General features: G+C 36.9%; 1 protein-coding gene and 1 long non-coding RNA gene across 3 annotated transcripts in view; one reads left to right on the top strand and one right to left on the bottom strand.

Moving 5' to 3' along the window:
• Nucleotides 1-15,057, top strand: part of CCDC187 (coiled-coil domain containing 187) — a 107,701-nt gene that overhangs the window by 43,274 nt on the left and 49,370 nt on the right. For both annotated transcript variants that reach the window (XM_031954950.1, XM_031954951.1), the window contains exons 10-11: nt 1,671-2,356; nt 3,693-3,777. In XM_031954950.1, the coding sequence (XP_031810810.1) occupies nt 1,671-2,356; nt 3,693-3,777 (771 nt within the window). The remainder of the gene's footprint in view (nt 1-1,670; nt 2,357-3,692; nt 3,778-15,057) is intronic.
• LOC116421797 overlaps nt 8,579-15,057 on the bottom strand; it is a 35,262-nt gene continuing 28,783 nt past the window's right edge. Inside the window, exon 4 of the long non-coding RNA XR_004232336.1 lies at nt 8,579-8,904. This is a non-coding gene — a long non-coding RNA (uncharacterized LOC116421797). The remainder of the gene's footprint in view (nt 8,905-15,057) is intronic.

Here is a 15,057-nt window from a genome sequence, read left to right on the forward strand (position 1 = left end):
GAAAGCTATCTTATCAATTTTAAAATGGGAACTAGAATGAAAGAGATGAAATAGAATGAAGAGAATAAACTGAAAACCTCTCCTTCCTCCTTATGTAAAGTTCAGATTATATTATTGCTAGGGAGAAGGAATTTAACCAAAAAGAAAATGCCCTGAGACTTGGCTTATTGTCCAAACCCAATTCTTAAGAATGGAGCTGCTTTCTTTTTTTCAACCCTGTTAGTTTCATTTGGACTCTATAGTTCTGAACTACCAGTACCCACCACGGCCTGGGTAGGATTAAGTTTGTAGCGTGGGGAATTAATTGGATACAAAAGTTGAGATGTCTGGCATCTGAGTCTGAAGGTGGAAGCAGCATCAAGGCAGACTAAAACTTACCTCTCTGTTCCTTTGCTCTGGACACAGCTCATTTCACTGAGTCTTTTTCTCCCATGGTCCAGCTATTTCTTCTTTCTTCCTCAGTGATCTAAATGGAGGCATGTGGGGCTTAAAATCTGCATCTCTCATTTCTCAGGAAAATTCTAAATGGCTTTCTTTGCTCTACAGTTCTGCAGAGACTCCATCAAAGCTTTTCCTGAGGCTAAGACTTGACTGACTTTGCCAGGAATATTTTGGGGATGGAGATGGGGAAAGGATCTCCAGTAATAGGAAATTGTTCTCAGCTTTCCTTTCTTTTGGTTTTGCAAATGTTCTTATCTCCTCCATCAGATTATGAGCTCCTTGAGAGAAGGGACTTTGATTTTTAGGTATCCTCAGCACTTAGCACAGTGCCTGGCTCATAGTAGGTGTTGAATAAAGACTTACTAATCACTTTACTATGAACAATCTCAAAGCCAGAAAGCATTCTCTTGCATGTTCATGAACCCTTTTTATTTTCAAATATTAACTTAAACAAGATATCCCTTTAATTTAAAAAATCTGATTAATACTATTTTACATCAGTCATTTCCAGATAGGATACAACTTCTTATGTACACAAGCAGTGATATTTCCCTTATAGCAAAGAACATTCAGTGTCTGACATCATATACAGTTTTCCACATCTATAGTTCCAACCCTCAATTTCCTAAAGAAAAGAGGAAAAACTAAGAGTACAGTATAGTGGAAAGAACATTGAGGAGAGGCCATGGAGCTGGCTTTGGAGTAAAAAAACCTGGAACCCTGGAACATACTGGATCTGAGACCCTGAACAATTTACTATTCTTTGGTACCTCCAGACATGGAGCAGTTTTTGATCTACTTTGATAGAAGTAGTTTCCTCATTAGTTCAGTTCAGCAATAAAATTGCAGGCTCAATCTAAGCCCCCCCCCCAAAAAAAAGGACATTGGATTTAGACTCAGGAAACTTGGTTTTGAAAACTGATTTTGACTTTGACTGTCTGTGTGATCTTAGACAAGTCATAAACTTGGACCTCAAGCTACATTGTGTGAAAATGGGGGATAATAATGATAATATTTTAATAGCATGGGCACTATGCAATGTGCTTTTTAAACACTGTATCTTAGCAGTCCTCCCAGAACAGTTAATGCTGTTATTGTACTCATGTTATAGTTAAGGAAACTTGAGACAGACAGCACTTTGGAAAACTTTCAAGTGTTTTTGAATTGTTACTGTTAGTTTTTATTTGAATATTTTTCTTCTCAATTATTTTTTCCTTGTATTTTAACAGAACTTCCCATGATATTAAAACTCCAGTTACAGTTGGGGCTTCTAAAAGTGGGGTTAACCCTGCTCTGCCGGTCTTCAAAAGTATATCCCCTAGACCCTTGAAACAGCAAGGCTTGGCCCCTCCTAGATCTTTACCTCCAGCTTTGACTCTTCAGTCACATCATCTTGAAAACTTGAGGAAGACTCAGAGCTCTATTGTACCTAACAGAGAATCAAACTCTGCACCCTACCAACACAATCAGGAGAGGATCCGGATTCTCGAGGCCACTGCTCAGATGCTGAAAGAGAGAATTGAATTTCTGACTGAGAAGTTAAACCTCTCAGGAGTATGTCTGACACTTAATGGCAAATCTGAGAAGTGCATGGATGTACAAAGCACCAATATCTCATCAGTTCAGGAGTGCCCCACAATGATAGTATCATCTTGTTCTCTTGTACTTGGGCAGTCTTCCAGCCCAACTGCCTTGGGAACCCCTGGAGGTAATGAACCAGAAGTGAACAAGCCCCTCAGTGACAGAGAGAAAGAGATGACTCAGAAAGGTGGAAAAGATGGAGTGGAAATGGAAACAAAGGTCCCAGCTGTTCTCAGCCCTGCTGCAACTGCTGAAATGTTATCCTGTAGAAGCCCACGATTGAATAAGCAACCAAGTCCTTGCCTTGAGGAAGTAATGAAACCTGTACCTGATGGTAGGTCTATACTAATCACAGTTCAATAGAATACTTTGACTTGTATCAGTTTTAAAAAATGGAAATAGTAATTCACTTTATATCTAGATACTTCATGTATATGAAATTGTGTCTATAGAATGAAAGCAAAAGTTCAAAGAAGCTACAAATCTGAGTCCCATTTTTAAAAACCTTAATATCTACAAATATTTTTAAGGGATGGATAAGCTATTGTAGACTTTTTCTTTTCTTTTTAAGGAACACATCCATATTGGAACAATCCCTGAAATTTATGGTTATACTGTGTTTATGTCTTATGTTATTCCATGGAATCTAGTCTTTAGCCTTAAATAAATCTTAAATTTACCTTAAATTAATCTTTAATGAATCTTCAGTCTTTTTCCTTCTTGTATACTTCACTTGATGAGAAAAACTTTCCTTTTGCTTTGTACACAAGTAAGCACTTCATCATATTCAACAAAATATTTATCATGGAAATTCATAAACAACAGGATCAACATGTTAAGGGCATAAAATGAGGTCTAAATGGCTCCACAACCCATTTATTTAGTCTGATTGTCTTTTTCTGGCTCCACAAATACTAAAATAACATATATTCTTTGGCTATACTGAGACAGAAGCCCCTTCCTGTTTCATTTCAATGAGACAGAGTAGTTATTACCTCTAATAAATTTTGTAGCTGAAATAGCAAGAGAAAAGGACAAAAATTAAGTGTACTACTTATGGTTCTGTTTCTACTATTTGTGAAACTACTTATCTAAAACTGAACACATAAGCACAAAATCAGTCTGATTGAGCCTAATTTTTTCCTTCCCAAACTCCACCCCCCAAATATGTATGAAATTCACATATACTTATGGAAATGTTTTTCCCTCTCAAATGCTCACAAATGAATGGTTCCTAAAAGGAATGAAGCCTCTTAAGTAATTGTGAATTATTAAGTAAATATAAAAGTAAATATAAAGCCATAGAAATCCTAACTCTGTTACAATAACTTATTCTCCTATCTCTGTAGAGACACAGAGATAGTTTCTCAACTCCTGGATTGGGGAAGAGATGGAATCTAAATCCAGATTCTCTGATATTTCATCTTCTTACCCTTTCAATGCTTTGGATTGTGGATATAAGATGCTAGAAAGTTGATCAAGAGAAAAAATAAATCCATATCTGTATGAATTATACATAAGCAATTTTGTGATAAACTTATAATTTTGGAGAGAGCATTTTTCCTTTTTTTTTTAAGCTACACATAGTGTTTCCTTTATTTTTATTCCTTGATCCTGTTAACTTTAGAATAAGGTATAATCATATTTTCTACTTGTCTCTCTTTTCAAAGATTTTACTCTGACTGAGGATTCTGAAATGGAAGAGTGGGCACCAGAAGATAAATTCACCTGTACTCCTACTTTCTTCACAAGAAGGTATGTCAACCTGGAGTTGGTGTGAAACTTAAGACAACCCTTATGTAGGCCGTTAAGCAGGATCAGATTCTATGATCAGTTCTGTGATTCTTCATTGAACTCGTTAGTCTCTAAGAAAACCAGGATGTCTGGGAATAATTTTGGAAGAGAAGAGTCCTGTAGTATTCTGATATTATTCACTGAAAAAAATTTGTGACAATATTGTCTCTTAGATACAAAAAATCACTCTTGTTAATTCATCCTTTATTATAAGGAGAGAGAGAGAGAGAGAGAGAGAGAGAGAGAGAGAGAGAGAGAGAGAGAGAGGAAGGAGGAAGGAAGGAAGGGAAAGAGGAGGGACATGATGAATTGGGCTCTTGCATCTGGGATGTATTGTATTGAACCCTCCATTCTTTCCATCCAGTTGTGTGACTGGGTACTCCTGGCTATGAAACAGGTCAAGGTAAATTGATGCACACAGGAATTGACCCACGCCCTTATCCTTGGTGGTTCTGTTTGCCAGCTACTGACCTAATTAAACACAGACCTATAGTGATGAGCTGAGGAGTGTGTTGGCTGATGGCTGGGTGTCCCAGCCCCCCGTTCTGAGGTTGTTTTTCAGTGAATGGCCTTGCTATCTTTATGCTTTTGCAAGTCTCTGTGATGACACCGTAGAAACTTTACAGAAAACCTCTTTTCCTGGAACGAATAACCAGCCCTAGAGTCGCATTGTTAGGATGTTTGGATTGGCCTGCCCCAAACTGGGCCAGAGAAGTGGCCAGTGTGGCTAAGCGCAGTGTCACAGAGAGCACTGAGTTTGGAACCAGGAAACCTGGATTCAGATTCCCACCTCTCTGGCTGCTAACTACGTGACCTCAGATAAGGCCCCAGCTTGTTGGGCCTCAGTTTCCCTATCTATAAAGCCAGTGGGTTGGACCAGAGGGAGCCTGAGTTTTCCTCCAACTCTGACATTGTGTGATCTGTGATTCTGGGAAAGTCTGCTCCATCACACAGTGAGAAGGGTCTTTCTTATTACCAGACAGTGGGGAATTAGTTTAATCATGAGACACAAAGGGGCAGTAGTTACCTAAAGCAGTAGGATAAACGACAGGATGAATAACTGTCCGACCCTAAGAGTCCTGAAGAATCCTGGGTTAAGAGAATTCAGAAGGTTAGGAATGAGCTACGGGCTTCATTACTGTCAGAGCGCCTGAGGAAGAACCAGAATGGGCTTTTTGTGGTAGCTGGAGAGTCAATATATATTGGAAGCTGACCTTTTCCTGTTTTATGCTCTCATGTTCTGAACATCTTGGTCTGTGCAGGAGGCTGTTAATCCTTGGTGAGAGAAGGGAAGGTACAGGCGCAACCCAGGCTGGGCTGCAGGTGAGGCAGGCATAAGTTCCCACCATGACAGCTCCAGGCTGACTGACATCCAGAGGGATAACACCGTCACGGGTGGGGATTATGGCCCAGGCCATTGTGAAACTAGATAGGTGCATGAGAAAGGATTCTGGGCTAAGAATCAGGTGGAATTTATCCATTATGGTTAACTTTGAGCTGTTGAGCAAGTTCTTTGCTTCTCAGGATGAGGGTTGTGGACACGAGGCTGGAAGTATTGCTCTTCCTAAAATTCTTGGGTCCTGAATACTGAACTGTAGGCTCCAATGGTCAATAGTAATGGAAGTGGTGATAGCAGCTGACCGGCCATCACGTGATGCTCACTACCTTTCCTCCAGGCAGGTGCATGTTACTTCACCTCTTGATACTGCTTTATTGTTCAATAAGGAAAAATCCCTCTAAATTTGGAGTTGTAGGCCCTGATTCAATCCTGTCTTTATCACTAACTGTCTTGGATGAATCACTTAACCCTTCTGGGATTTAGTGAAGATTGACTGCTAAAATCCCTTGCAATTATATATCTATAATTCTTTGTGGGTTTGCTTTAATATCAGCTATTTTTTGTAGGAGGAATGAATCAATTACAACCTAGAATGAGGGTAAAAATTCACCATTTTTAATGTGAGGCTAGTGGGCAGTATCTACAGGGATAAAACTGTCATCAGGGGCAATATCATGGGTAGGAATTGTGACATAGACCATTGTGAATATTCTCTTGTATGGGAGAAAGTATTGTTCTGAGACCCAGAAAACACTGGTTCTAAGTTCAGCTCCATTGCTGGCTTACTTTGAATCCTGGGAAAGATGGTTCCCCATATGTTCAATGATGAATAGAACCAGCTACACCCAGCAAAAGAACTCTGGGAAATGAGTATGAACCACTACATAGAATTCCCAATCCCTCTATTTTTGTCCGCCTACATTTTTTATTTCCTTCACAGAATTTAATTCTACATTATTTCAAAGTCCAATTTTTCTTGTGCAGCAAAATAACTGTATGGATATGTATACATATATTGTATTTAACATATACTTTAACATATTTAACATCTACTGGTCATCCTGACATCTAGGGGTGCAGGTAAGGGTAAGGAGGGAAAAAGTTGGAACAAAAGGTTTTGCAATTGTCAATGCTGAAAAATTACCCATGCATATATCTTGTAAATAAAAAGCTATAATAAGAAAAAAAGAAAGATGCTTCCTTTCTCTGGGAGCCAGTTTTTTCTTCTACAAATCAGAATTAAGAGAATCATTTTCAAACTAGTGAGTCTTTGAAAAGGAAGGAGAGGGAATTGGGACAATAAAGGTTAGTGTATTATTTAAATAAGACAGTAGGAGAATTTATCCATATGCCTAGGTTGACTTTATAGCTAAGTCAGCTTCAAGCTAATATATAGCTGGAGGATTCCCAGGTTTTCTTGAAAAGAAGCAGCTTATATGTCCCTAATTAAGATGCCATTCTACTCACCACCCAGCTTTCTCATACTTTTTGATACTTCTCAAACCTTCAATGACCTCTCCCTTTTCCCACTCCCTCCCAAAGAGCATCTTGTCTCATATTTCCCTGAAAAATTGAGACAATTCATTAAGAACTTCCCATTTCTACCCTCTTCCACATTTCGTATCATTCATAACTCGACCTTTTTGTATATATTTTTCTTCACCTTTATTTCATATGAAGAGGTGGCCTTTCTCATTGCCAAGGCAAGCCTTCTACATGCACAAAGGATTCCATTCCATGATGCCTTTTCCAACGAATTGTCCCCTCTATCACCCCAACTCTGTCCCTAACCTTCACTATCTCTCTGTCTACTGGCTGCTTCCCTACTTCCATACAAACATGCCCATCTCTATCCCATCCTCAAAGAACTTTCACCTGATCCATTCATTCCATATATCTCCTCCATTTCATGACTAAACTCCCCTTTGCCATTTCCAGGCTCACTTTGACTTTTTCTCAGTAACCTCTCCTTCTGAGGTTCTTTCAAACCATATTATTTACTGATGTGCAAGATGTGCTCCCTTTTTTTCTTCAGTGAATTCACTGCTTTTCAATAGTTTTCTTTTTCTCTTCCCCAACTTTGTCTTTATATTAGTAGACTTCAACATATACATTAAGATTTCCTTAAGTAACTTAACTTCTTAGTTCTTTAATGTTTTTTATTTCACATGACTTCATCAGTTTAACTCACAAGGATGGTTATACTCTTGATTGATACACCTATAAATGTACCAGTTTCCTGTTTGGGGATCCTAAAATCCCTTTATCTAATCACAATCTGTTGTCATTCCATTTCTTCCTCTGTTTTGCCCTTTATTCTGTTCTTTGGACTCACCATAATCTTCAATCCTTCTACCACTCAGCTTTTTACTAGGCCATGATTTCTGCACTGACTAAATTCTCTTCCTTCCCCATATTAACCCTTTGGTGAACCACTTCAATTATGCCTTCCCCTCCCCATCCTCACTCTCCCTTTTTCTCCCCTTCCCTTCCTCTCTCTCCTTTTTAGTTCCTTGCCCCCTTATGCTGCCAACTAGATTCTCATTATCATCTGTCTTTATTCCTAATTGCATGTATTAAAAGAAGCTAGAGAAAATAATGAAACCTTGCTGACTGGGCTTACTACAAATTTATGTTGCAGAATTTTTAAATAGCTTTCTATTTTTCCAAATACAGCAAAGATAGTTTTCAACATTCACCTTTATAAAACTTTTGTGTTCCAAATTTTTCTCCTTCCCTTCTCCCTGCATAGGGAGCATAGCAATACAATATAGGTTCATCTTGTGCAATTCTTCTAAACATATCTCCATGTTCATCATGCTGCATGAGAAAAATCAGATCAAAAGGTGAAAAAAAAACACAGGAGAAAAAATATAAGCAAAGAAACAACAAAAAATGAAAATACTGTGCTTTGATCCACATTCAGTCTCTATAGTTCTCTGGATGCAGATGGGGCTTTCCGTTACAAATCTATTGGAACTGCTTTGAATCATCTCATTGTTGAAAAGAGCCAAGTCCATCACAGTTGATCATCCCACAATCTTGTTGTTGCTATGTACAATGTTCTCTTGGTTCTGCTCACTTCACTCAGCATCAATTCATATAAGTCTCTTGAGGCTTTTCTGAAATCAGCCTGCTCATCATTTCTTACAGAATAATAATATTTCATTGCATTCATATACCTTAACTTAATCAGCCATTCCCCAACTGATGGGTATCCACCCAGTTTCCAATTCCTTGCCAGTAGAAAAAGGGCTGCCACAAACATTTTTGAACCTATGGGTCTTTCCCCTTTTTATGATCTCTTTGGAATACAGACCTAGTAGAGATAAGTCACAGAATTTTTTTTATGATTGTAAAAAATAATATTAGCAACAAAATTTAAAAGATATCCAGGAGAAAGAGAACATAAGAAGCCATGGATAAGTCACAGAATTTTAATTTGGTCTTTACTATGGCTAGGAATAGCTTTTACCCATATCTAATTGATTCAGTTTTCTACCCACTACAGTGACTTTTCTAAACCTTTTGATTCTTCCTCAAACCTTCTCTGGCTTCTCTTACCCCTACTCTCTCAGCTGAAAATCATGTTTCATATTTCTGCCATACTTCTATTTCTTTTATGGTCTTCTGGTGGGATGCAAAGATAGAAGGGAGGGTCTGAATTCTCTTCCAGGAAAATGACCCAAGATTTCAGAGTTCTGTGATACTTTGGTTTCTTAAGGTGGTCAGTATCAGACATATCAGCCCTGGAATTGAAAGAACACTATGTTTTAAGTCAGAAAACTCAAGTTCTAATCATACTTCTTATTATCTTATGACTTTAAGTTATTTAACCCTCTTTTGTTCTCCATTTCTTCATCCCTAAAATAAGGGATTATATTACATGAAATTCAAGATCTTTTTGAGCTTTAAATATTGTGAAATTCACTGATAATAAACATTTATGTAGCACTTATTAATAATGATATTTCACTTTGCTTATGACCTTAAAATTTAAAAAGAATTTTCCTCATAGTTACCCATGTATATATCCTGTAAATAAAAGGCTATTAAATTAAAAAAAAAAAAGAATTTTCCTCATAAAAACCTTGTAAGAAAAGTTGTAGTGGTCTTATTAGAATAAGTAAACTTAGCATCTAGTAAACTGAGGATCAGAATAAACTGAGGATCAGAGAATTTGAATGATTTCCTTTGATTACATAGGTAGTAAATACCAGACTAGGGGAAAGTGTTTATAACATCTGGAAGCATATGCAACACCTAGATGTTTGTAACATGTAGAACACCAACTCCTACTCCAGTAATCACACAAACTGGCTTTAGATAGCAGGAAGAAAAAAAATTCAGTTGGCTATTGATTTTGCAGATAAAAACAAAGAAAAAATGAGATATAACTTGGAACCCTCCACAAATTCCAGGGTGTACAGAAGCTCCTTCAAAATCTTGCTAAGAGTTCCAAGACCACTTCTGGACTAAGTCATAAGAGTGACTTCTACTTGAATCCTGATATTCCTATCAGCTGAAGGCTCCTATGTTTAAATGATTGGCATAGAGAATGAGGAGCTTTTACTTCTCACTCCCAGTTTGTGGTTAATTTAGGAATAGACAAAAGAACACAATGTTTCTCTTGGTATTAAAAGTACTTTAAAAATAACAATCATTCCTTTGCTTCTATGGATTGGATCCTCTTTTTGTTCTGGGAAAACTTGCTTGATAATAGCTTTAGTTTGATGTGGGTAGGTGTGAGACAGACAGAGAGAGAGAGAGACAGACAGACAGAGAGACAGAGACAGAGAGACAGAGAGAGAGAGAGAGACAGAACAGACAGACAGAGACAGATAGACAGAGAGACAGAAACAGATAGACAGACAGAGAGAGAAATATGAAATAAAGGAGAAAGAAAGGGTGGGGAGAGGGAGATGGAGTAAATTCAGGTCTATGTCCTACAAAAAAAGATGTCCAAAAGTGATTCTTTAACAAGAACTTTTATAAAAACTAAAATCCCTTACAGACAGGGGGAATGTTTCTCTTGCTAAACGTTGCTGTGTTCTGGTAACAAACATGTAATCTGGTAATATGGGAATAGAGGTAATATTTGATGCCGCCCCACTAGAATTGGAGAAGTTGCCATTAATTTAATGCAAAGGCTTTGTTTTGTAGAGATAAAATGACTTACTCTAAAATTGTTCTAAAGCATTTCTTGGCATCTCAACATTGTTCATGGAAAATGTTCGGACCTGATTTTACACTTGCCAAATTAGTTTGTTGATGTTTTCCCTCAAATTCTCCCCCTCTTCCTATCATGTCTTCCTTAGTAACAACTTTGCAATGTATCCAGCAGTGAGACTTGGATTCACAGATGATTTATGCAACTGATTTGCACTAACCAGAGTTATGAAGAGAAATGTAAATCCCCCAGAGTTTTCACCCCTTTTAGCACAGCAGAGAGGGGATTTATTAAAGAATTCCTTTATGAAAGACAGTGTGTGAGGGATATAAAGACAGAAATAAAACCTCCCCTGCCATCATTCTACTCAAGTGAAATAATATATAGTGTTTTGGAAATCTTAACAAATAATATATTTCAGCTGTTATTCATTATCATCATTATTGAGGAATGGTGTGTGTGTGTGTGTGTGTGTGTTCCATGGATAATTAAGACAGGAGTGAAAGGACAAAGAACTATGGAGAGGAGGCTCAGGGATGGCTTCCTGACAGAGGTTATCACCTGAGCTGAGCCTCAAATCTCTGCGATAAAAATTCTTTCCAGAAACTGGGAAAACATTTTTACAGTTGTCTAAGATTCTGATAAAGGCCTCATTTCCAAAATATATATAGAATTGACTCTAATTTATAAGAAATCAAGCCATTCTCCAACTGATAAAGGTCAAAAGATATGAACAGATAATTCTCAGACAAAGAAATTGAAACTATTTTGAGCCATATGAAAAGATGCTCCAAGTCATTATTAAACAGAGAAATGCAAATTAACACAACTCTGAGATACCACTACACACCTGTCAGATTGGCTAGGATGACAAGGAAAGATAATGCCGAATGCTGGAAGGGATGTGGGAAAACTGGGACACTGATAACACTGTTGGTGGAATTGTGAATACATCCAGCCATTCTGGAGAGCTATTTGGAACTATGCTCAAAAAGTTAACAAACTATGCATACCCCTGATCCAGCAGTGTTACTACTGGGCTTATATCCCAAAGAGATTTTAAAGGAGGGAAAGGGACCTGTATGTGCACAAATGTTTGTGGCAGCCCTGTTTGTAGTGGCCAGAAACTGGAAACTGAGTAGATGCCCATCAATTGGAGAATGGCTGGATAAATTGTGGTATATGAATGTTATGGAATATTATTGTTCTATAAGAAATGACCAGCAGGATGATTTCAGAAAGGCCTGGAGAGAATTACATGAACTGGCACTGAGTGAAGTGAATAGAACCAGGAGATCATTATACACAGCAACAACAGTACTGTATGATGATCAATTCTGATGGATGTGGCCATCTTCAGCAATGAGATGAACCAAATCAGTTCTATTTGTTCAATAATGAATAGAACCAGCTCCACCCAGCGAAAGGACTCTGGGAAATGAGTATGAACCATTACATAGCATTTCCAATCCCTCTGTTTTTATCCACCTGCATTTTTTGTTTCCTTCACAGGTTAGTTTTACCTTATTTCAAAGTCCGATTCTTTTTGTACAGCAAAATAACTGTATGGACATGTATACCTATATTGTATTTAACATATACTTTAACATATTTAACATGTATTGATCAACTTGCCATTTGGAGGAAGGGGTGGGGGGAAGGAGAGGAAAAATGGGAACAAAAAGTTTTGCAATTGTCAATGCTGAAAATTACCCATGCATATATCTTGTAAATAAAAAGCTATAATAATTTAAAAAAAAGATTCTTTCCAGAACTGTACGGTGGCTTGTATGAATGAAATGAGGCAGAAAATGGAGTCTCAAATTTGGAGAAGAGTTATCAAGGTTAACTGAAAAATAGAATTCATAAAGGGGGATTCTATGAAAAAAAAGTCTGAGAAAAAGTAGATGGGAGACAGATTTTTGAAGGTGAAGGAACAGGTTTCCAGGAGATTAAAATAAGAATGGGAAGCTAAAATTTGATGCCCTTACAGTAGGGACTGTTTCATTGTTTTATATCTCCAGGGCCAAGCACACAGTACAGTACTAGGTGCTTAATAAAATGTATTGATTAATTGATTATTTGCTTACCTTTCTAATTCCTACTAATTCTTAAATAGGTGGTGGTCTTCATATAGTCCCAGTTGCCTGTAGAACCCTAGTTTTATAAAGATAGGTCACTTAACTAGCATTTCTAGTAATCATACTAGTTTTCCTGAGTAGTTTTCTTTCTTTTTATTGTTAATTTTTTCAATTAACAAGTATTTACTTTTTCTCTGCCATCTACTGAGAAGAAATACAAAGTCCTTGTAATAAATGATCAAGAAAATCAAATTCACACATTGACCAATGTCTGAAATATCTGTTTTATTCTGCATATTGAGTCTATCACATCTCTGTCAGGAAGCAAGTAGCATTCTTCAATGCTGGTCCTCTGGAATTGTGGCTGGTCATTGCACTGATCTATTTCCTTGAGGTTGTTTGCTTTCATAATGTTATTGAAACTATGACCCTCAAAATTTATAAAACTCGGAGTCTTCAATGTGTTTTCCTATTCGTCATCTGATTTTTTTCATGACATTAATAAGTTAGTAGAATAACTATTATTATTCCCTTTACAGATGAGAAAGCTTAGGGTCCAGAGATTAGATGATTTGCCCAAAGATATATAAGTAGTTAGTGTCTGAATTGAGACTATAAGGTCTCAAGTCCAGGCATCTTTCTGCTACTGACTTAAAATGGTCATTGCCATGGCTTGGTCTTTCAAAGGACCAAAAAAGCCATTGCCATTTCAGGCAAGAGAAAATAGGAACTTTTTCTTCTCTAAGATAAGGATTGGTTGTTTGCTTTATTTCTGAATCTTTGGTTCATAGAGTAAAAATCTCAGCTCTAGAAAGAGACTTTAGAGATTATTTAGTCTAGCCATCTACTCATGAAAGAAAACTCTTTATGCTCTCCCTGTAATTATTTAATTTACAAGTCACTGTGGTTCTTCATTTCTTTTGCTATAAAATGAGAAGGTTAGACTCAGTGATCCCAAATTTTCCCTTTTAACTCTTATGTTCTATTTTAACATTCTAAGTTCTCATATTCTATGTTTTAAGGTTTCTTCCATCTTTAATATTATAGCATTCTGTGTTCTCTTATAACAATAGTTCTATTGCAGGGAACTAGGTAAACTGACATTGAAGTCGAAATGGGGACAAAAACACATTTTGACATTTGCTGGGGAGGGGGATTACAAAGAGCTTTGGCAGAGGATTTGTCAGGCTCTTTTTAGCTTTGTCTAGGCCATAGAGGAGAGGGGTTTCCTCTTTGTAATTCACTGACTTAAATATCTGGGAGTTTGGGGATAGGCTTATTGACTCTGCTTTTGATTTTGGAAGCCTATGTGACCTGCCACCAGCCAGAGTACCTTGTGTCTAGCTAGCATTCTGGAGTCTACAATATGGGTGGGACATTTTGAAGAACACTTAGATCCCAAGAATCACTGAGATTCCTGGAAGGGATGGAATAGTTCTCTTCTTTTACACTTGTAGTTTGTGGAGGATAGTAATCTCTTCTAGTCTCTTCTAAGTCCCACTGTCTGCAGGCAGCATGTGAAGCCCTAATTACTATAAGCTATTTTTAATCAATCTAGCAGTTTCTGGGTCACTTTGTGCCAGGAATAACAGAAAAGCTTATTAATGAGAAATATGAAATGAGATTTAGTTAAGCTGATTACCGACAAAAAAGAAAAATCATGCACATTTCCATACTTAATTTTTTCTATGCTTAAAGAAAATCCAAAGTATAAACAGCTACTGTTTCTGTCTACTATACTCAGTCTTTGGTCTATCTATTTTGAACTTATTACCTTAAAGAATTGACTTTCCCCCTAATTTTTAAAAATCTATGTACTTTGCTAAGCTTAGTTTTTTATTTATGTAGAGCTTCAGTTCAAGTCATGAACTAGTAACAAGCTACTCTTAGCTTTGACTCCAGAATTTCTCATTGATCTTGTGGAGCTGAAACAATGGTGAGGTTATAGGTAGAACTAACTTTTTCCTTCTTGTAATGGAGTGTCAGCAACCAAATCATTCTTAAAATATTTCTCAGGTATTAATGAATCTAATCTCAGGTTTGGAAAATGGAATGTTAGCTGAAGTCTTAGATAATGTCTGAGACATCTGCTCATAAGACCAATATCACAGGACTGATCTCTGTGTTTAGGGACTATTAACTTTATAAATACATTTTTTAGGGTATAGATTTTTAGTTCTCCCCCAATATATCTGGCTTACTTGAAATTTCTACCATAATCAGGAAGAACAAAACATTAAAATTTTTGGACTTGGCCCATGCAGAAATTCATTTTTCTTGTTTATTCATATGTTGCAAGGATTTTCTTTTTCTTTCCTTCCTCCTTTTCCCTTCCCTCCCTCCCCTCCAGCCAGTGGTAGAAGTCAATGGGAGAGAAAGAAAAAAATCCATTTTCACTCATTAAAGAAATTCTTATTTTTTTTTTACTATAAGTCATAAGTATAGGAGAAAGAAAAAGAAAAAACTTATTTTTAAAAAATAAAAATAACTAAAAGTTCTTATCTTTCTGGGGTTAGGGAAAAAGAATGGAGTCATCTTTAGAGATCGATAAAAGAACAGTTATTTGCTCAGGAATATCCTTTCTTTTCTGTTGTTCTTTTCTCATCCATGTCTTTCACATTTTTTTTTGTGATATTCATTTCAATTTGCTA

This window comes from Sarcophilus harrisii, chromosome 2 (assembly GCF_902635505.1).
Source record: "Sarcophilus harrisii chromosome 2, mSarHar1.11, whole genome shotgun sequence".
Taxonomy (NCBI): domain Eukaryota; kingdom Metazoa; phylum Chordata; class Mammalia; order Dasyuromorphia; family Dasyuridae; genus Sarcophilus; species Sarcophilus harrisii.